This window comes from Patella vulgata, chromosome 5 (assembly GCF_932274485.2).
Source record: "Patella vulgata chromosome 5, xgPatVulg1.2, whole genome shotgun sequence".
Lineage (NCBI taxonomy): Eukaryota > Metazoa > Mollusca > Gastropoda > Patellidae > Patella > Patella vulgata.
Genome location: NC_065883.2, coordinates 8522611 through 8544278, shown reverse-complemented (window position 1 = coordinate 8544278; position 21668 = coordinate 8522611). Strand labels below are relative to the sequence as shown.

General features: G+C 33.5%; 1 protein-coding gene across 1 annotated transcript; it reads right to left on the bottom strand.

Moving 5' to 3' along the window:
* Positions 1 to 794: 794 nt before the first annotated feature.
* LOC126822455 (homeobox protein MOX-2) lies at positions 795 to 18575 on the bottom strand. The gene is made up of 4 exons (XM_050551388.2): positions 17645 to 18575; positions 13186 to 14324; positions 2853 to 3022; positions 795 to 1929 (listed from the first exon to the last, which is right to left on the bottom strand). Exons 2-4 carry the CDS (start codon positions 13598 to 13600, stop codon positions 1735 to 1737), a joined length of 780 nt encoding a protein of 259 aa, XP_050407345.1. The 5' UTR covers positions 13601 to 14324; positions 17645 to 18575; the 3' UTR covers positions 795 to 1734.
* Positions 18576 to 21668: the final 3093 nt, after the last annotated feature.

The window sequence follows — 21668 nt, the reverse complement described above, 5'->3', positions numbered from 1 at the left end:
GAAACATTTTCAAAATATCGCATCGAATGACACGATTCAGATTATGGCCTGGATAAGGAAAATAATTATCAGAAATCATTTCATTTTAGCATCGATGAGAAAGGGTGGGGGGTCTGTACGTGGGGCTTAGATATGGCTAGTTTGGATCTTAGCTTCGATGAGAAAGGGTGGGGGGTCTGCACGTGGGGCTTAGATATGGCTAGTTTTAGTTTTAATCTTAGCATCGATGAGAAAAGATGGGGGGGGGGGTCTGCACGTGGGGCTTAGATATGGCTAGTTTTCATCTTAGCATCGATGAGAAAGGGTAGGTGGGGGATATGCACGTGGGGCTTACATATGGCTAGTTTGGAATAAACTGTATATGCCTCTCAGATTATAAAGATTATTAATAAGATTTTAATATCAATGCCATTATACACAAACTTAAATTGTGGAACGGGTAATTACGATATGAGTAAAGGTATAACAAATATATTTTCATAAATTCTCTAATTTTTGGAAGACAGTTGGGCGTTTCCATAGGGCGTGGTAGGCATGGGGACACTGTGCCTCTTTTTGTCTGTAACGTTACCACACAATATATATAGGTAGAACTCAATGACCACCGAATACCGCTCGGGTTATTCAATGGTTCACTCGAGTGTATTTATAGAATAAATCAGTTTATTTCTAGGTGTCCTTTTTGTCTGTGACGTTACCTTAGTTCATTTCTAGGTGTCCGTTTCTAAAATCTGATATCCTCACTCAAAACCTTATTCAATGAGCAGTTCACATTTTAAGTTCATAATTATGTATACGAATATATAGGTTTTATTATAAGACAAATGTCAACGACAAAATTAGTATTTTATCATTATAATGTTCAATACATAACGTCCAAAACAGACTTCCATCAGCATGATTTAAAAGCGGTCATTATTTCTCTGATGTCATTGGTGATATATTCAAGCCTTTCGTGTCTTACAATTTATCTCGAATACAGACGTATATTGCACCGAACACTTGGTTTTATGAGACAAGAAACGTTGTTCAATGTTTTTCCATTACTGTTTTTTCATTTCTAACCCAGGGGCACATATCCCGTAACACATGTAACAGATTCTACTTTCGCTTTAAAAACAAATGTCATAAAATTATTTGATATGCGTCCCCATGATAAATGCAAATGCACGGAACACTTGGTTTTAAGAGACAAGAATTTCTTTCTTTACTGTCTTTTCATTTCTGTCCCTGGGAACATATCCCGGAACACATGGAACAGTTTCTACTTTCGCTTTAAAAACGAATGTCATAAAATTGTTTAATATACGTCCATGATAAATGTAAATGCACTGAACACTTAGTTGTCTGAGACAAAAATTTCTTTCTTTACTGTCTTTTCATTTCTGTCCCTGGGAACATATCCCGGAACACATGTAACAGTTTCTACTTTCGCTTTAAAAACGAAAGTCATAAAATTGTTTAATATACGTCCATGCTAAATGTATACGTTCGGGCACCTTCATTAGGACAAGGTATTTTGCCTGTGATATAACCGTCCGAAGCGGACGTCAAACCTGGTACACATTCACACGTACATTTGCAGATACATGTATATTACAGAGTGTTAAATATTGGTTTCCATTGGAACACATTTTTTTTCTTTTTTAAACGGTCAATACGAATCCAATCTATTGCTATATTTAGTGTTTAGACATAACAGCCTTAGTTTTAACTCCTAACATAAATCCGGTATTAAAATTTCTCATCACCGAGACAATCCATGTCATTAGAATTCATTGTATCATCGTCGTCCGCCAGGTTGTTACTGGTTGATGAGATATTCGAGCCCATGATCGGCTTAATCTGGCCATCGACACGATCTTTAGCTACTTTAGTGCCCTTAACTCTCTTCCATTTCATTCTTCTGTTCTGAAACCAGACTTTTACCTGAAAAGGTGACATGAAATCAGTTAAATTAAATCTTGCAACATGAAGTATTGTTGTATATTCGTCACGTAAAAGCGGGGAATCGAAACCACACAACTTGACTCAATGACAGATCTTATGATAAAACGCGTACGCGATAACCATTCGACCATCCAACCCTCCACAATAAAAGAAGACTTGCCGAAACATCGTGCTATATGAATACAAACCCGTGATTGCTTAAATATAAATTGTTTCGTGTTTTGTTCAATTCCATTTCGTTTATTTTTTCTGATGTCTGACAGATATTGATTTGTATAATACCACATCAAAAATATTATACAATATATTGTTCTAAATCTTCTATTGCATATTTAAAGAGAAACACTATCTGTTCCTTTCTATAGGAAATATTCCTTTCCGTGGGAACTTTAATTTCTTTGATGCACACCCATAAAAGCCTGACCCCGAGTACAGAACGCATTCTCAGACTTAAGTTAAGAATTTACTCAAAATTGTTCGCCTTATTTTAACTAAAATATAGCCCTTTATAAAATCTGAGTTGTTTTAATGTATCAAATACATCAATAAAAAAACTATGTGAATATTTTTGTGTTTCTGGATCACAGATATTTCTCATAAACAGTGATTGAAAGTTGAGTAAATTTTTAACTTAAGTCTGACAATGCTCTGTGAATTCGGGGCCGGGAAAAATATTTCTATTCCATTCTACGTGAACTTTGATTTTTTTTACCCCATACTCATAATAGATGGAAAAATATTGAAAATAAAATAAAATATATTCACCTGTCTCTTAGATCTAGACCAATAGCTAACAATTCCCCCCCCCCGTCTCCCCCACACACACATCCCGATAAGAGAAGACTTGCCGAAACGTCGCACTATATGGCAAAAATATTGAAAATAAAATAAAATATATTTACCTGTCTTTCTGTTAAATCTAGTCCAACAGCTAATTCATATCGTCTTAATCTTGTCAGATAATTATGCATATTAAATTCTTTTTCTAATTCTGTTATTTGTTGTTTTGTAAAGGCTGTTCTTTCTTTCCGGGGTTTCACCGATAAATCTAGTTTATAGGGATCCGGTGAATCTGAAAAAAAAAATCCACAAAATATAGTGAATACAGATAGAGTACATATTCGGTCCTAATAGACAAGGTCGACTGTTCAACCTCGTGGATTTTCTCCGGGTCCTCCGGTTTCCTCCCACTGCTAAAGACCCCTACGCGCAAGCGAATTATTTAAAAATAAAATTAAAAAACATATTTTAGTCCCGAAATGACCTAGTTTGTGTCGAGTGGACGTTAAACCTCATTTCTCTCCTTAATAGACGATGCAAGCAGGATAGTTGCGAGATAAACTACAGACAATACAGACGATACCAGAACACGAGTGCTAAACTAACGTTTAAACATACATTATGCAAGAGGTAAATCGTTATCTAAATTATTAATTAGAAATTAATTAACTGCGAAATTTAGCGGATTGGAATACATTTTTTGCAAAAATTATAAAACGTAAAACTGGATCGCACCGAATTTAGTAATGATGATCGAGGCTAGTCAAAAATCCAAAAGCTATTGTCTCAGTTCAGAGTGCAGCAATTTAACTGAAATTTTCAAGATATTCCGGTTGCATTACCTAGTTTTTAACTATTATAGCGTGAACTGTCAATTTATTAGCGAACCTATCATAATACCCTTTTAATTGTTAGAAATATTAACCCTGAAGCGATAGAAAAAAAATATTGCATGAATAGTTTAACTCAACTACACCCTCGTCCATCAATTTAGAGTTATATAACAATCAGTCCCTACAAGAAATTTAATTTTCACAGTAGATATTTGGATATAATCTGATAGAAAACATATTTTTAATTGCTATACAATATAAAAAGTTCGCCATTATTAAACTATAGGTTTTGGTTGGATGATTTCCGATGTTGCTAACCTTTGAAAGCGTTTAGAGATTTAATTTTGACAATCTGGTTAAAACACAGATCCTATTTCGTTTCGTTTTTATAGTTCAAAATTTCGTTTTACTCGTCTTTACTACACTTGGATCTGGAAGAGTTGTTATTTAACTCGTTTTCTGAATGGTGTCAGGGATAAGCCAATGAAACGGTCTGTTACGGCGAGCTTTAGGCGTGTTTTTTACGGAACTGTGGGTAATCCACTAGTAACACCAATGCTGATTGGTTAATCAAATGTCTGACGTCATAGGGTCATAAGTCGGTCTTTTAACCCCTGACGTGACCTATCGCTATAACTTGTTAGATCTTCATGTAGTTTAGGTCATTGAAAGTATAAAAAAAACGAAACGAAATATAGATCTGTGTTTTAATCAGATTGTAATTTTGATAAAAGGAAGTAAATGGTTCACTGAGTTCAAGATCCATAGCATCTAATCCTTGAGTGGCATTTGGCTATTGAGGACATTAACAAACATATTTGTGCTTGAAAACGCTAAGAGAATATTTGTCGAAACTTCGTGATATATGTGTATAAACCAGTCATTGTTTTCCATTATATAAATTGTGTTGTCTATTGAAACGGAACTGAGGTTTCACGTCTGCTTCCAGCGAGGGTTATATCGCAGACAAATGTGATGTTATTCAAAGTTATTGACAGGTTTAAATTTTATGAGGATGGGTTAAGTCTGAGATTATGTTGAACATTACATTGAACATTTTATGAGGGCGGGAATTCTGAGATTATGTTGGATATTATATTGAACATCTTATGGGGTTGGAAGTCTGAGATTATGTTGGATATTTCATGTATATTGAACATCTTATGAGGGTTGGAACTCTGGGATTATGTTGGAAATTATATTGAACATCTTATGAGGGTGGGAAGTCTGAGATTATGTTGAACATTATATTGAACATTATTGACATTTCATGATGGGGGGGGGGGGGTCTCAGATTATTCATAATTATTGGCCGATATTCAAAATTATTGACATCGTTTCTTGCGTGAGAGTGATAACAAGACCGAATGGATTATTTTAATATTTTTAGTTAGTTATACTAATCACCGACAACCGTGGTTTGGTAACAATACTTGTCAGAACGACTGTTTTTGTCAATATTTCAATCATCCATGTTTTCAAATTTGTATAAAATCATTTCAATATTGAATATAATGTGTAGAATAAATATACTTCCTGGTAGGTGACTTTTTGCAATAATTTAGGATATATTGACCAGAGAGAGAGAGAGAGAGAGAGAGAGAGAGAGAGAGAGGGGGTTAACGTCCACTCAACACAAACTAGGTCATTTCGGGACTAACATATGGTTTAATTTCATTTCAATAAATCGCTTGCCAGTAGGGGTCTTTAGCAGTGGGAGGAAACCGGAGGACCCGGAGAAAACCCACGAGGTTGGACATGCGACCCTACCCTTTGTCACTTACAACCAGGGAATCGAAACCACGTCAGTTAACTCAATGACAGACCTTATGATACAGTGCGCACGCGCTAACCATTCGGCCATCAAACCCCCCTTATTGACCAAAACTCCCCCAAAACCACTCTTGTCAGTGATAATTTGAAGGGCCGTAATATTCATATAGTTTATTTATTAAACTTTTCAAAAACATATGTTTTATTTTATCTTATATAACTTTACCTAAAATTTCTCAATATCATTGTAAAAATATTTACTTTTCGTGATGTATATTTTAAATTATTTTGCTTATTTTGACAGCTTCACACATCTACTTCTCCATATCATCTCGGATTTTATTTATTTTAAACGTCAATGTACTGAAAGTCAATTTCAGTTAATAAACTGTGTCCAACTCCAACATACGACTCTTTTTTAAAATAAACTTATTTTTATTTATTTTAAACATCAATGTCTGCACGTAAATTTCAGTTATCAAACTGTGTCCAACATATGACTTTATTTTCAAATAAAACTTATTATTACTTATCCCAAAAGCTTGGAGTCCAACTTAAGCTGTGGATATTTATTTTAAAAGTCAGTCTACTTGGTGCTAGATTATTTATTATAGAAATGCGAGCTATAAATTGTTATTATAGCGAATTAGAACTTTAATTTCACACAGTGAGTACCGGAGCACAAGTTCAGTCTTGGTTTTCGCCGTGGGGAGAAAACAGCTAAATAACTAGGCAAGCTAGAAACACAAACTTTTCACCAAAAGTGAAATAACAATCCTATGTTTCGCTTAGCTCTTCAGCGAGGGAACGAAAACGATCTGGGTAAATTTCAAACAAAAATGGCCTCTGTTTTGGAAAATTTGATACGCCTATTACTGTGTTGTTTCTGTGGGTTTTCAAAACAATTCTGGGCTGGAGAAGCTGAGGTGGAAAGATTCGAGATCACTAGAGATCGACCCACGGTTATCTTTTGTGACCGTCTTACTATGAAGGTGTTGAAATTCGGGTCTGATCTCAAAGAATCATTTGTGTAATAAAATTTGCGTGTATCAGTTAAGAGAAGATTTTGTCTTTGAAGGTGAAGATAAACTCAAGCAACGTGTGAGTCTAGGTTTAAAAGAGGATATTTAGATAAGGCCATTCTGTCAGAATATAGGCATTTTATTTGTTTATTTTGTTGTAGTAATTGCTCCGTCTTCTTGGTTCAAAAGATTCACACAAGAGACTCACATAAAATTTTGTCAATTTATTTTAATTTCCTCAACTGTTTTAATTCCCTCTTCAAGTGACGATTGTTTTAATCATTCTATTTAAAATTCTCATTCCTTTGGCAAATAACATTATGAAAATATTTCTGCAATGATTATTTGACGTTTGATGTCAGTTCTACATAAAAACCTAAAATGGCTCATAGAAAAAAAGCCCTAAAACTTACATTTTATAGGGTCGTAGTGCAAATAATGAGAAAATAACAGTAAGAAACCGTGTAAGGCTAAACGTGTTAGTTATGTAATAATTCACTCTATAATGTTATAATGGTTTCTGTAAGTCAATACCCCCCCCCCCCCCTGCAGTGTAATACTGCATTATGTAGGGTAATAATGCATCGTGTAATGTAATAATATCCCCTGTACTGCCATACCCCCCCACCTTGTATATTAATAATAATGCATTTTGTAGAGTAATACTGCCCCTGGCTATATGATTATATCCTGTATTGTAATAATGTATACTTCAATAGCGTATTCTATAATTCAATAACGTATACTTCAATAGCGTATTTCATAATTCAAAATAGTACTCTTCAATAGCGTAATTTGTAATTCAATAGCATATTCTATAATTCAAAAACGCATACTTCAATAGCGTATTCCATAATTCAATAACTAATAATTCAATGGCGCATACTTCAATAGCTTATTTTAAAACTTAATAGCGTCTACTTCAATACCATGTTCTATAATTAAATAGCGTAATCTATAATTGTATAAGATATTTTGTAAATAACTATATTTATGTCTGTAATTCAATAATGCGTTATGTAATGTTAGAGGCATTTGATAGAGCAATAAACTAAAACACATATTGAACTAATGGAAAAACAGTTACTAATTTATTTGAGCAACGTTTCCATGAATAATCCCTCGGCGTTATCAATTTAATACTCTTCGAAACGCTGCCCAATTAAATTAATAACTATTTTTCCATATAATGATGTGTAAAAGTTTGTGTAATGTAATGTTGTGAGGCATTTGTAGAGAACTTAGAATCGATGGGCTGTTAGTTCAATATCTCTTAAATACCAGTCACTATATGACGCCATGTAACGTTACCACATGGAGGTCATATAAATAATACAGAATTAAGTAATATGGTAATCTCTATAATTAATAAGTGTGATTTACTAGTAAACTGTATCATCTTCATCTTATCTCAAGTTTTCACACGTTTAACATAATTCATGGTGATTTCTTCTAATCGAATTTATCTAGCTCGGTAGGGAGTCAATTATAAAACAACATCGTCCCTATTTGATAACACGAAATGGAATGAAATGAAATGGGGTCTAACGTCCTACTGTTCTGCTCCGATTTGATAACACGCCAGTTTAAATCTAGTGAGTAGTTCTTTAATAAACAACATTTTTAAGATGTCGAAGTTTAAATTCTGAAAATTGTTCTTTGAAACAACAATGTAAGTTTTTTTATATTTGAATAAATCGTTGAAAGGTCAATACATATTTTCATTATATCAATTTAAACGCAAATACAAAGGTTAAAGATGTTCTGTTGATGAAAATTTTCATCTATCAAAATAGAAATAAAAAAAAGTCACCGTTAGTGACCACGTCGGTCTTTGTTTAAAATGTATTAATACAAATTGTAAGTACAAAAATCTAAAATAATTCCTTTCAAAAGAATATATCCAATTTTTCAAAATAATGCTGACTTCATAATCTTGCAAAATTGACGAATTAGGCGTCTTTTTAAAAACTATTATTCAATTTTTTATAAAATATTTTCTAAATTTAAATTCTACTCGAAAATGAGAAATTTTGAAGAATAAGACGCCATTTTAGTATGTTTAGGTGTTAATAGGTCAATAATCTATGAATAAATTAAACGTTTGATGTTTATCTGGTAGCGAAATGGTCGTAAATTAGCATCATTCACACTTGTCACTTTAAACAAATTACATGATTAATTCCCTTTAATTACCATAACACTTCTTATCACGTGCTACCACGTGCTATTACGTCATTATATTAGCATGTTACGTCAGGGTGACAAATCAATTGGAATGACCAGCAGAAGGAGAGAGAAGCGTTGATGGTTATATTTCAATAACTTGTACTTTATGGAGTTTAAATATAATTTAAATAAATTTGAAGATAAATGAATTATTTGATTTTTTTAAATTTGAATTTAACAATTATTTGCATAATTTATAATAAATAAAATGTCTGTCAAAAAGAGGAACTAACGCTTGAAATCTTGTTTCCATTACATGTGTCTAGCTAAACGGATGAAACCGTAAAATTTGAATTTTTTTCGTGAATTGAGAAAGTAAAGCAACAAGACAATGTTGCAGATACCGCGACAAAGGTACTACAAATAAACATCGCATTAAACCCTCCCGTGGCAAGAAAACCGAAACATTCAGTCTTCCAGAGTAGAAAATATAATTCGAATATCACAGAGGAAAAAATTGGATATATATGATCCCCACATCAATGTCGACTTCAACAAATAAATAAATATACATTTCAATACGCGAAACACCAGCCAAGAATAAGTTGAGGTAATTTGCCAAAATTCTTACCACAGTCGATACAATCTGGCGCTTTTTACCCTAGGGAGAAGTTAGTGCAAAGCGATTAATAAAATTTTGATGGGTAGGAAGCCTTTTTCACACAATGACTGATCCCAATTTCCTTTCTTTGTAGCAGTTCTTGTAACATTATCATCGCAGAGCCGACCCAAGGCAGAACGTATATAATGTACTCTGTAGCCTATTCTATTGTCGGTTAGTGTGGTGTTATTTGACCTACAGAACATTGAATAAACGAAACAGACGATCAACGCGTCACATACAACCGGGGAATCAAAACCACGTCATTGACTCAACGACAGACTTTATGATTCAACGCACACGCGCTAACCATTCTGCCATCCAGTCAATGAATGAATGACTCAACGACAGACCTTATGATTCAACGCGCACGCGCTAACCATTCGGCCATCCAGTCAAACTGAATGAATATTTAGCACTCAGCAACCTAGAACATGATTATTATACTTAGAATTCCCGAAGTTTTCTGAATATGTATTTATGTTTTAGTGTCTATATTTCATAGATGTAGTACACGAGGCAGTGTATGTTTGCTGACTGCATACCACTTATTTGGGAACAATCTGTTTAAGTCTATGACATTGTATTTGGATTTTATATTGTTTTTATGACAGTCGAACTGTCCTTATTTTTCATGTGGAACACAAAAGTTATTTTAATATTTTCGAAATTAGTTCACAAATGTTCACAGAATCGCAATAAACAATACCACCAAAAAACATACCCTCAAACCTAAGACTATTGTTCTTTTATTATGGCAGACCGTTTCTGTATACATGTTAATCTATTTGCCCGCGCAGCCAAAAAAACAATAACCCCTCTCCCCTCGACTAAAAGAACCTTGATGATATCCTTCTTTCAATTTTCAAGAGTCAATTACTAATTACAAAATATGTATTTTGATTTTTAAAATCCCACGGGGCTATGCATTCTTGCAATGACTTAGTTTCTATCTGATGAGAGAAAGACGCAAAAATGAATAACTCTAAATACAAAACGAGTTTGTCTGCGTGTTTAGCGAATAAAAAACGGTATTTACAATGTCAGTTTGTCTGCATTTATAAATAATCTTATTAGAATCTAGCAAGAATAATCTAATATTTGTGTGATGTTTACAGTGGAATAACTAGCACTAACTGGATTTATTATACAGTTATAGCTTGTGAAATATGAGAAAAAAAAAACAAGTCGTCAAAAAGTCATTTATTACCGTCAAGAATTTAGTTCAAATCACAACAATACATCAGTGTAATGGCGGAGATGGAAGAATTACCCCCCATCCCACCCCACCCACCTTTGTAATATTCATTCCATTGTTTTTTTAGAACACCCATTTTTTCAACTCTGAGAACAATTTAGAAAAGGTGACTAATTAAAAAACAATAGTTTGATAATTTCCACTTTTGTAGGAATTTATACGCTTAGAAAAATGTAATCGCAATCATAAATGTACATTATTATTTAAGATACATTATGTAAGATTTTTTATAAAGACCTGTGTGTTATTGCTATAATAGTTCAAAAATAGATAGCCAAAAATCTATACATGTATATTGAAAATTTCATTCAAATAGCTTTATTCTGAGCGAATTTAAGACTGTTTGAAGATATAGCTTAGATTGTTTATTATCGTAGCAACGATACTTGACAACCCAGACTTGGTCTCGATTGTCAATTTTATCGTTAAATTTTTAAATCTCAATCTAAATAATAACGACAGGCAAAAGCCGATTTATGAAATATTATTCAATATTATTCAGTTTTCAATATCGGAGTTGTGTTAAAGGGACAATAACACTCTTGCTGGCTTGGCAGCTCCAGAAAATAAAAAAAATAGCCTTATTCTAAGTACTAGATGTGTTAGTGTCCTTCCTGTTGTGTAAATTATCCATTAAATCCTATTTTACTTGTCCAAAGGGTTCAAAAATATTTTTAAATCCAAGTCACATTTGAAAAGCTTTACGTCAGGCTTTTCAAATCATTTAGTTGAATTTTTCCAATTTTTTAAATTAGGTGTGTTAAGATGAAATTTGTATCATCAATTAATTGGAATATTGTAAAATAGTACAATTTGTTGACCAGAATAAAGATTGGGACATATTATTCAGTTACAACAAGAGTGGTATTCAGCCTTTAACAAACCCTACGCCATTGAATCATAAATGCTACAATCATATTAAAATCAACGACCAGGGGGGCTTATTCAAGAAATCGTAAACTCAAATATATTAAGAATTTAAACTCTTCATTGACCACGAGCTAAAAATGTGTGCTGTTATTTTAGTGCTAAGTCAATGAACCAAAAACTGTAGGCCTATCATTAAAATATCTGAAGGTTTTGTGAATAAGGTCTCTGGTAAAGTAAAATTGAGGAATCGGTTCGTTAAATAAACCGAAACGTAATATTATCAAAGGGTCAATACGATTAATTACAGCTACTTTTTACAACACTGGGTGACTTTTAGTAATTGGATAGAAATTATTTATAGAACTTGCTTGCTTGATAAAACGAGAGAACCGTCGTCGAAACGTTGCATGGTAATAAACCAGTAATTTATATTCCGTATACATTTTTAGTCAGCTACTTTTTGTCTAATATAGATTTCTTTTTAAAACACGAAACGGTAATTGACATGTTCTAGAAATAACAGGAATGGCTTGCGGAATCACAAATAAGAGTTCAAATGACACCGTCAAACATGTTCAAAAGTCTGGAAATATTTTTGGAAGGATTATTTTCACTACATATTGTTGGAACTTGTCATGATACTGACTAAATAATTGCATCTCGTGTTTTTGTGAAGGTACTATAAAATATCTGATGGATGAGGAATTCCGGTTTTAAACATCAATAACACCGTTAATGGGGCGCGAAAAGGAACATTGTTCCCTAACACAGCGTTCTGATCTACCCCTGAACACGTCGACACTAAAACTTATAAATAACCACAGGTCATTTAGGATACAGAACAGAAATTAAATGAAACTGGGTTTAACGTGCTACTGTCGACACAGAATAGAAATGAAACTGGGTTTAACGTCCTACTGTTGACACAGAATAGAAATGTAGATTTTTTACACAAAGGTTGCATTGGGATATATACGGGGTGAGTTTCAAACGTTAAGATTAACACTGAGATTATGTCGAAAGAATTAAATCGAATAAAAATTTAATCGCTAATACTCTTTATTTTAAAAAGCATTAATATTTTCACCAATTTTAATTTAAAATAACAGTCTAGCCTACAATCAAACCTAATATCAAAATTGGGAACCTGATATAAAAGGGTTCTAACTGCGACGTCTCTAAATAGCGATTAAAATGTTTAAAAACAATGAATTTCCATAATATTTGAAATAATACCCAAACTCTTTAAATATTTTAAATTCTACCCAAAACCTTTCAAATTCTACTCAAAACCTCTCCTAAACATTAAAAATTCTATCTAAAAAATATTAATTATTAATAAAAATATTAATAATTCTACATAAGAAAACATTAAACAATTAAAATTATACCCAAAACCTTTTAAACATTTCAAATTCTACACAAAATCTTTATAATTCGAAACCTTTAAATATTGAAAATTGTACTCAAACCCATGAAGAAAAAAAACCCAATCAAAATAATAATATAGAATAAAATTTCTCTTATTAAAATGATTTTGTCAAACAAAACCTTGTAAATAAATCTTCGGCCGCGATTTTTGTGACCTTTCTAAAAAATAAACGAATAAATCAATTTGGGCCGAACTTTGTGACCATTAAATTTTTCTTTTATTAAAATCGATGTGGGACGGACTTTTATTGTGGCCATTTAAAAAAAATAAATTAATAAAATCGATGTGGTCAGAACTTTGTGATCATTTCAAAAATAAAATAATAAAATCGATGTGGGTCCGAAATTTGTGACCGTTTCAAAAATAAAATAATAAAATCGATGTGGGTCCGAACTTTGTGACCATTATTTTAAAAATAAAATAATAAAATATCTTACCTCTTTGTTTGTTATCCTTTCTATCAATATCTGGAGTTATACAGGTCGTCTGACGAGGTGGGGAATTACTAATATTATTATTATAGGATGGAGTCGTATCATATACCCCCCTTCCCACGGGGGGAGAGGGATACGAACCACTTAGTCCATTATTTATACCATAGTCTTTTGACATCGGCGGATGATACTGGGTCGGCGGAGGAGTGTGTCTTTCTCTGTTAATGTTTGTAGTCGGGTAGGAACCGTGCATGAATCCCCATTCCGGGGGATACGATGAGTACCCAATGTTTCCTCCTACTCCCATTCCACCGTGCATACAATCAAACGGATTCGGTCTCTGAATAAAACGACTCATGTTGTAATTACTCGCAAAACCTTGATTAGCGCGAGCATTCATTCTTTCCGGATCCTCCATCTTGGCTTTCAATAACACTAGACACTATGATTTAGATTCCTTCCAACTGTTTTTAAAAAAAGTTACCTACAATTATTTCATATGCCGTGAATCTTAACGTCAGAAAATAATAAATGACATTACAGCTGCATGGATCGTATTTTTATAAAGGTTCTGATCAGCGTGGAATCAGCTGTTCATTCACGAAAAAATACAAGACGAATCTCAAAGTTTTCGATAAAAAGAAAGTTGTTGAAATCCCACTCAAAGTCTTATTCAACTCCAATAAACCTCACGGTGTATATCGGTATGATGCACAGCACCGACAAGCACAAGGGTATCACTATTTCAAAATCTCTAATATATATATCACGATACAGTCAATCCGTCACTTAAAATATTCTTCTATTTCCTGATGGCTTGTCTGTCTAACTCGATCAAATTCGTCTACACCAGCGTACAACAAGTAACAACAACAAGGCCAGCTTGATTCAGACACAGATGCTAAACTCGTTGACTTTCAGCTTAGTACTGGTGCTGTGTGGAGACAATTGATAATATAGTCGTTAGGGTCGGCACCCCTCCGAGTCTTCTTAAGTATTTCTGATTGGTACCCTGTCAGTATACAGTGGTTCTATCCATCACAATGGCGGAGGGATATCTCTCCTGTGGGACCTCATTACCGTCTAGAATACCCCCTGTGGTTGACCAATCCTTCCCTTGGTTGCTGATGACTTTTCCAGATCTGTGAAAACAATGTTCGGATATTTTGAGTTCTGAGGGATATTTATATATGGATTAGTATTTACAAGGAATGGCAAAATTTGAAAATAATTAAAACATACGATCTCACAAATTGTTTGTACAAACAAAAGTTAGTATAACTTAAATATTCTCGTGCAGGGTAGAAACATTGTGTAGACATTACACATTATAACAGATTATGATTTACATAACATTAATAACAATCTACTAGTAATCTTTAATTATAAGTTAGTATAACTTGAATATTCTCGTGCAGGGTAGAAATAGTGTAGACATTACACATTATAACAGATATTATGATTTACATTACATCAATAACAACCTACTAGTAATATTTAATTATAAATATATAATGGATATTAACGTTGAAATTGGTAGGATTATCAATTTACAAAAACATTGGCTAAAACGTTTAGGAGTTTTTTGTATACAATTCGTTCATGTCTTTGTAAAGTTGTGTATCTTTGTATAATTATGTACATGTATGTATCCTTTGTTTCATGTATATTTCTATTATTTTATTTGTATATGCACATAACCTTATAAAGTTTGTTATTCAATAAAGTTTCTTCTTCTACAATAAAATATGTTATTTATTTATTTATTTATCACATCACTACTTTGTCTATATAATATATTACTTGATATTATAGTATAATATTATACACCCTACCCAAACGAAAGGGAAATAATATTAGCTTACTTACCATGTTTTTTTGTATCCTTCTCCTAATGCCATTAAATTGATCAATACATTCGAAATTAATACTATTTTTAAAACAATTAATTCATTCGGATATCCATGAAAGTCTCAATATAACTATCCTTTCCTGTTTAATTCGTAACATTGTTATTTTAATTTGTGTTACATATTATAGATATATAACATGGAATGAAATTGGTTTAACGTCCTACTGATCATATATATAAACATAAACAACCATTGGGTAAAAGAATAAACAATTTACAAATTAAATCGAATCAAAATATTGTTCATTTTCCATTCCATTGTGTTTTAATAACATTCCTGGCAATTATTAATAAAAGGTTCCACATACATGAATATTATACCTCCATAATAATAAAGATGTAATTGCAAAAAGCTCCCCACCCCACCCACACTTTACGCCATTATAATATTAACAAATTGCATTGTACAAATTACCTTGATGATATCACCCCGAGTTAATATATTTAAATATTTGTCGTCATATCATCCAGTCACCATTAACAATTATAATTTTAACTTAGGCCTAACTACACAACTATATTAAATAAGGCCAACCTATGCAATTATAATTTTAACTTAGACTCATCTGTACATAATTATAATTCAACTTAGATCCAACCTATAGAATTATAATTTTAACTTAGGACTAACTATACAATTATAATTTTTACTTCAGTCTAACTATACAATTATAATTTTAACTTAGGCCTAACTATACAATTATAATTTTAACTTAGGTCTAACTATACAATTATAATTTTAACTTAGGCCTAACTATACAATTACAACACAATATTAAAACTGAAAGAATGGGTGGATGAATTTCAATCAATCATAAATAACTGACATGAATAGTTGATTCTGTTTTAAAGTTAATACAAGAGAACTATAAACTCTGTTAACTATGCGAATTCCTCAAATGAGAAATGGCATGGAGCGCCCTTTAAAATACACATGCACATGAAATGTATTTGACATGGCGCCATTTTAGAAGTGTAAATCTAAGCGTTAGAATAAAGGCAGATAAGCCGTATGATTTCCTCGAATGGGAAGTGTTACCAGAACTTCCATAACATACGCATACCAAGGAAATATATGTTGAGTTGTTTATTTGAAATATAAAGGCATATTAGCCGTATGATTTCCTCGAATGGGAAGTGGTGTCAGCCCTTCCATAACATACACATACCAAGGAAATATATGTTGAGTTGTTTATTTGAAATGTTTAAAATTGAGTGCAGTTAGAAAGGGAAGTTGTGGTTGATTAAAATATGTTGGTGTTGAACACATCTGGTGATGATTCAGACTTATAGTAAACTGTATACATATACAACAACGTCATCCCATTCAACAATTTCCTTTTACATTTCACACGTTTAATACGCAATATACTCAAATATCTCTATAATATACTCATAATACCCATATCTATATTAAACGTTTATATAATAACCCTGTCCGATATTAATATCCAAAATACTCAAATATCTATAACTCTCTATAAATACTCATAATACCCATATCTATATTAAACGTTCACATAATAACTCTGTCCAATATTAATATTCAAAATACTCAAATATCTATAACTCTACATAAATACTCATAATACTCATATCTATCTTATACATTCACATAATACCTCTCCCTGTCTTATATTTACCATTTCTATTAATACGCAAATATCTATAACTCTACATAAATACTCAAAATACCCATATCTATATTATACGTTTGCATAATACCTCTCCCTGTCTTATATTTACCATTTCTTTTAATACGCAAATATCTATACATCTCTATACTCCTTATATCCATATCTATATTATACCTATCTCTCTCTCTTATATTTATAATTTTAGTTACCATTTCTTAAAGCCGATGAATCGATTCGAGAATATGCAATACATGAATATCTTCATATGATAGGTTATATTATAGGTTCAATAATTCACTTGCATGTATGGGTCTTTAGCTGTTGGATGAAACCGGATGACCCGGAGAAAACCCACGAGGTTGGACAGACGTACGACCCTACTTCTGGTCGCGTACAATCAGGGAATCGAAACCACACGAGTTGACTCAATGACAGACCTTATGATACAACGCGCACGCGCTAACACTTCGCCACTCACCCCCTCTATAATAACAGAACTAGTCCTTACAATTCAAGACAATGGAATAAGTACCTGTTTAAATATGAATATTACGATTGTTTATCATCATGAATAATTCCAATTTCAAATTATTCTAAAGCCAAATAACCTCGTGGGTTTTCTCCGGGTCCTCCGGTTTCCTCCCACTGCTAAAGACCCCTATGCACAAGCGATTATTGAAATAAAATTAAACCATATGTTAGTCCCGAAATGACCTTGTTGTGTCGAGTGGACGTTAAACCCCATTTCTCTCTCTCTCTCTCTAAAGCCAAATTAATTACAGGAATAAAATATGACATTTCAATAAGGATGCGTTTTAAATATGAAGGATAAGTTTGCTTATTCTAAAGCAAATTATTACAAAAAATAAAGATGTCTGAGATACAAAATACAAGAAAGTTTTAGTTTGTTTACCTGCTATAGTCCAAGGTTTCAGTCTTTAGAGATTTCTCGCTACTTCAGTCTTGGGGGGTATACGATACAATATGGCGTGCTATATAATCACTATTATGAAACTGCACACATTTCATACGTCACTTCTGCACGTTTCTGACAAATTCACTGTTTACGAATAACTCAGAACTTATCAGATATTCAGATTTCAAGTTTCGTTCAAAATATATTTCGGGTTTTTCGCCCCTTGTTGTCAAAATTGTCTGCTGCGATTAGAATCAACACAATGATGACGTCGGCAAATTAAATTCTTAGATGACGTTGACGATTTCCGAAGAATGATATTCTTGTAAAATGTCTGCTGGTTGCACTGACAAATCGCAGAGTTTTTACAAACAAACGTAATGACCTGAATATGATTCCTTCCACTAAAAATAAAGTCGCAGTTTTTTTGGGTATAATCTTCTTTCAACAAATGGTTTGGTGTACGCACACCGCGTTAAAACTAGTGAAAAGTTATCTCGATATTTACTGCTAAGTTATCATAGATAGTTTGTCACTATGAATTAAACCCCACGACGTCGAATATAGCTGTTATATTACCGGAACACAGAATTAAGAAACACTTTCAATACGATGTAGCGAACTGTTTAAGTAGCCGCATGAGATGAAACGATTCTTCGCGATCTTGTCGGCTTGTCGTTGTCAATTATAGCCAGTGAGAGAAGCAGCGAGAAATTGTGAGATTTGGCGGGTTTTGCCAGGCCTGTCACCACCTCCCATCAAAATGAAATCTGAACCGGGTAATGACGAGAAGCGGAACTCGAGAAGGAATCTGTAATTGAAACCCGTTCGTTTCCCAAATCTTGGTTGACTGCCTACTGTAAAGTAAATAAATATACTCGTTTACAGTAGCATGATATACGTACATATATACACGACTTGCCTATATAGGCTACTGCACATTGATAAGAATACAATATTCAACTAATAAACACAAGTTACATCAGGTCTCAAACTACACGAAAAGGTCGAGAATCTTCGGTTACATGTTCTCTGTGGTAAAAATAAATACACACCGATCATAGATGCACTCAGGTGTAATATATGCACGTGCATTAAGATTGATACGAATTAACTCTACATGACGAACTGGTAACCAACGAGTAACAAACACTACTAAATGTGAAATGAAATGGGATTTAAGGGTCAACCTTTCCGAACAAACCAGGCTAATGAAGACTATCGAACCCGATAATTCCTAGTTAGTGAGCCAGCGTCTCATTCACTGAGCCACGGTGCACGTAAAAGATCCCTTAACAGTTAAAATTCGATATAAGAGTAGGCCAAAGTGCCACTGTCCGGAAATTTTTTTTCCCTCATAGCTCACTGTATGACGTATGTCCGTCTTCATTAGCCCAGTCAAAGCAGAACAGTAGAACATTGAACCCCATACCATTTTAAATACAGATTGTTCCATGTTAGATACGAAGGTTACGAAATATCCCCAACAGGTTACAGATCGGGTATATTCCTTTACTGAAACATATTAATGATAACTATGACCTTTTCGTGACATTGGTTCTGATCGCATCATTTACAAAACCATTTCACCCTTCTAAAACAGACTTCTAAGAGAAACTACTTAAGTTGGTGTAGTTTGATATATTCTGAACTTAGCATGACATACATTAGAACTATTTCCTATGATATTTTATTTACAAAAAGCACACGTGTAGTCATATAAACACATACAGTGAAATTTCGCTATTCAGGCCAGTTAGGTGATTGATATACAGTGTTCTTAAACATACATTATGCAAGAGCTAAATCTGCCTATTGCAGGTCTTTCTTTAGGTCTTCCAACATCGTGGGTTTTCTTCGGGTCCTCCGGTTTCTTCCCACTGCTAAAGACACCTACGCGCAAGCGAATTATTGAAATAAAATTGAACCATGTGTTAGTCCCGAAATGACCTAGTTTGTTTCGAGTGGACGTTAAACTCTCTCTCTCTCTCTCTCTCTCTCTCTCTCTCTCTCACACTCTCTTCTCTCTCTCTTCTTTAGGTCTGAAATGTTACCTAAATCATTAATTAGATATTATTCAACTTATCCAGACCATAATCAACTCTCGATGCCATCGTTAACCTGTGATATTTAGCAGATTGGAATATATGTTTTGAAAAATAATTCAACGTAAAAGTGGATAATCGAGACTTTGTTTTTATCATACCGACTTTAGTAATGATCGAGGCTAGCCTAAACTTCAAAAGCTAATATCTCGGTTCAGAGTTGATCAATTTGACTGAAATTTTCATCATATTCTATTTACGTTATCTATTTGTTAACTATCATAGCGAGAACTGTCAACTCGTTATCTAATGCCCCTTTGATAGCGGGGCACTCTTAAACTAGAAAACATGAAATGACATGGAGTTTAAGGTCTTACTGTGACCAATTAAATCCAATATAATGGAATTAATTTTTGACAATTCTCTAGTCTATTTCTATTTTAACACATTGTATATAGAATCCTATCATGGTCTATCTTAGTCTTATCACAGAATGTATAGTATCGTATCCTAGTCTAGCCATGGAGGTAAACCAGTAAGATACCGTATTATGAATATGATACTCGTTTTTCCTAATTATTGTCTGGATTATGGTAGAAATATTTCTCAAATAACAAAACACTATCGTGTTGATACGCCTTCTACCCGAACCATGCAGTTGGGTTCATGGCTATGTGATTACAAATGTGCCTGGAAATTGTTACGGATGATTAGAAAAGTAAACTGTCGTCCTTTACTTTTCTGCACCGAATGGGCTAATGAAGGCGGGCATATGCCGTACAGTGTGATATGAGGGAAGTGTTATCCGGACAGATATTGAATTCAAACTTTCAATGGGTTCTTCTGTGTGTGCGCCAAGGTGTACAGGACTGGTGATCACGTTTTTTTAGTCCCATCCAAACGACTGACCCCTGTTTCTTGCACCACTGACAGGGAAAAACAACGCTGGAAACTTCTTGAACCAGCACCGAGCCACCGTGACGTCCATTCCAGGCCTCGAGTTCACAAAACATTCTCAGACTTAATTTAAGAATTTACTCAACTTTCAATCACTGTTTATGAGAAATATCTTTGATCCAGAAACACAAAACTTTGCACATAGTTTCTTCGTGATGCAGTTGATACATTAAAACAACAAAAGATTTATACAGGGCTATATATTAGTTAAAAGAGGACAAACAATTTTGAGTAAATTATTAACTTAAAGAAACAGTATGGAAGATTCGGATAAAAAGCTGACCATTCTTGCTATAATAGCTCAAAATAGATAATCTAAAATGAAAATATTGAAAATTTCATTCAAATTACTTTATTCTGAGCCAAGCCAAGTTATCACCGTTTGTAGTTTTGACAAGATGCGTGCATAGTGGTGACCAGGGCACTGGTATATTCGAGACTTAGCCTTGCTTTTCCATTTTGAAATTAAATTTTTAAATGGCGTCCCGTTCTAATCTAGTTAAAATCTCGAGTATCATATGCCATCGAGAGTTGATTATGGTCCTGTTTTGTTAATAAATGTCTAATTATTAGATAACATTTCAAGCCTAAAGAAAGGTCTGCATAAGGCAGGTTAAGCTTTTGCATAATGTATGTTTAAACCCGAGAATGTGTTGTAAACGTGGGGCCTGAAAATACCGCCACTGAAGGAAAACTGCCGGCGATGTTCTATTATTTGAAATATGTTGACAGTTTGTTTCTAACACCATGTACTTATTTGATCTGAGGATTCTGTCATCAACGGCCCGTTTGTCATCGAGATTGTCCCATTATCACGCTATTAAAGTCGCTTCTTCCACAGCGATTCCCAGGCACTCGACGGAAGCTAGTAAATATGGTCGAGATTATTAAAGTCGAAGATCCATCAATATTGTGTTTAGAGATGAATGGGGTTTAACGTCCACTCGACACAAACTAGGTCATTTCAGTACTAACATATGGTTCAATTTTATTTCTTTAGCAGAGGGAGGAAACCGGAG

Bases quoted from the DNA above. Each gene is read 5' to 3' on its own strand.
- LOC126822455 (XM_050551388.2), bottom strand. From the start codon at position 13,600: ATGGAGGATCCGGAAAGAATGAATGCTCGCGCTAATCAAGGTTTTGCG. The intron at 3,023-13,185 runs GTAAGATATTTT...TTTTTTTTTCAG, and splicing joins AAAGGATAACAAACAAAGAG to ATTCACCGGATCCCTATAAA. The intron at 1,930-2,852 runs GTAAATATATTT...TCACCTTTTCAG, and splicing joins TAGATTTAACAGAAAGACAG to GTAAAAGTCTGGTTTCAGAA.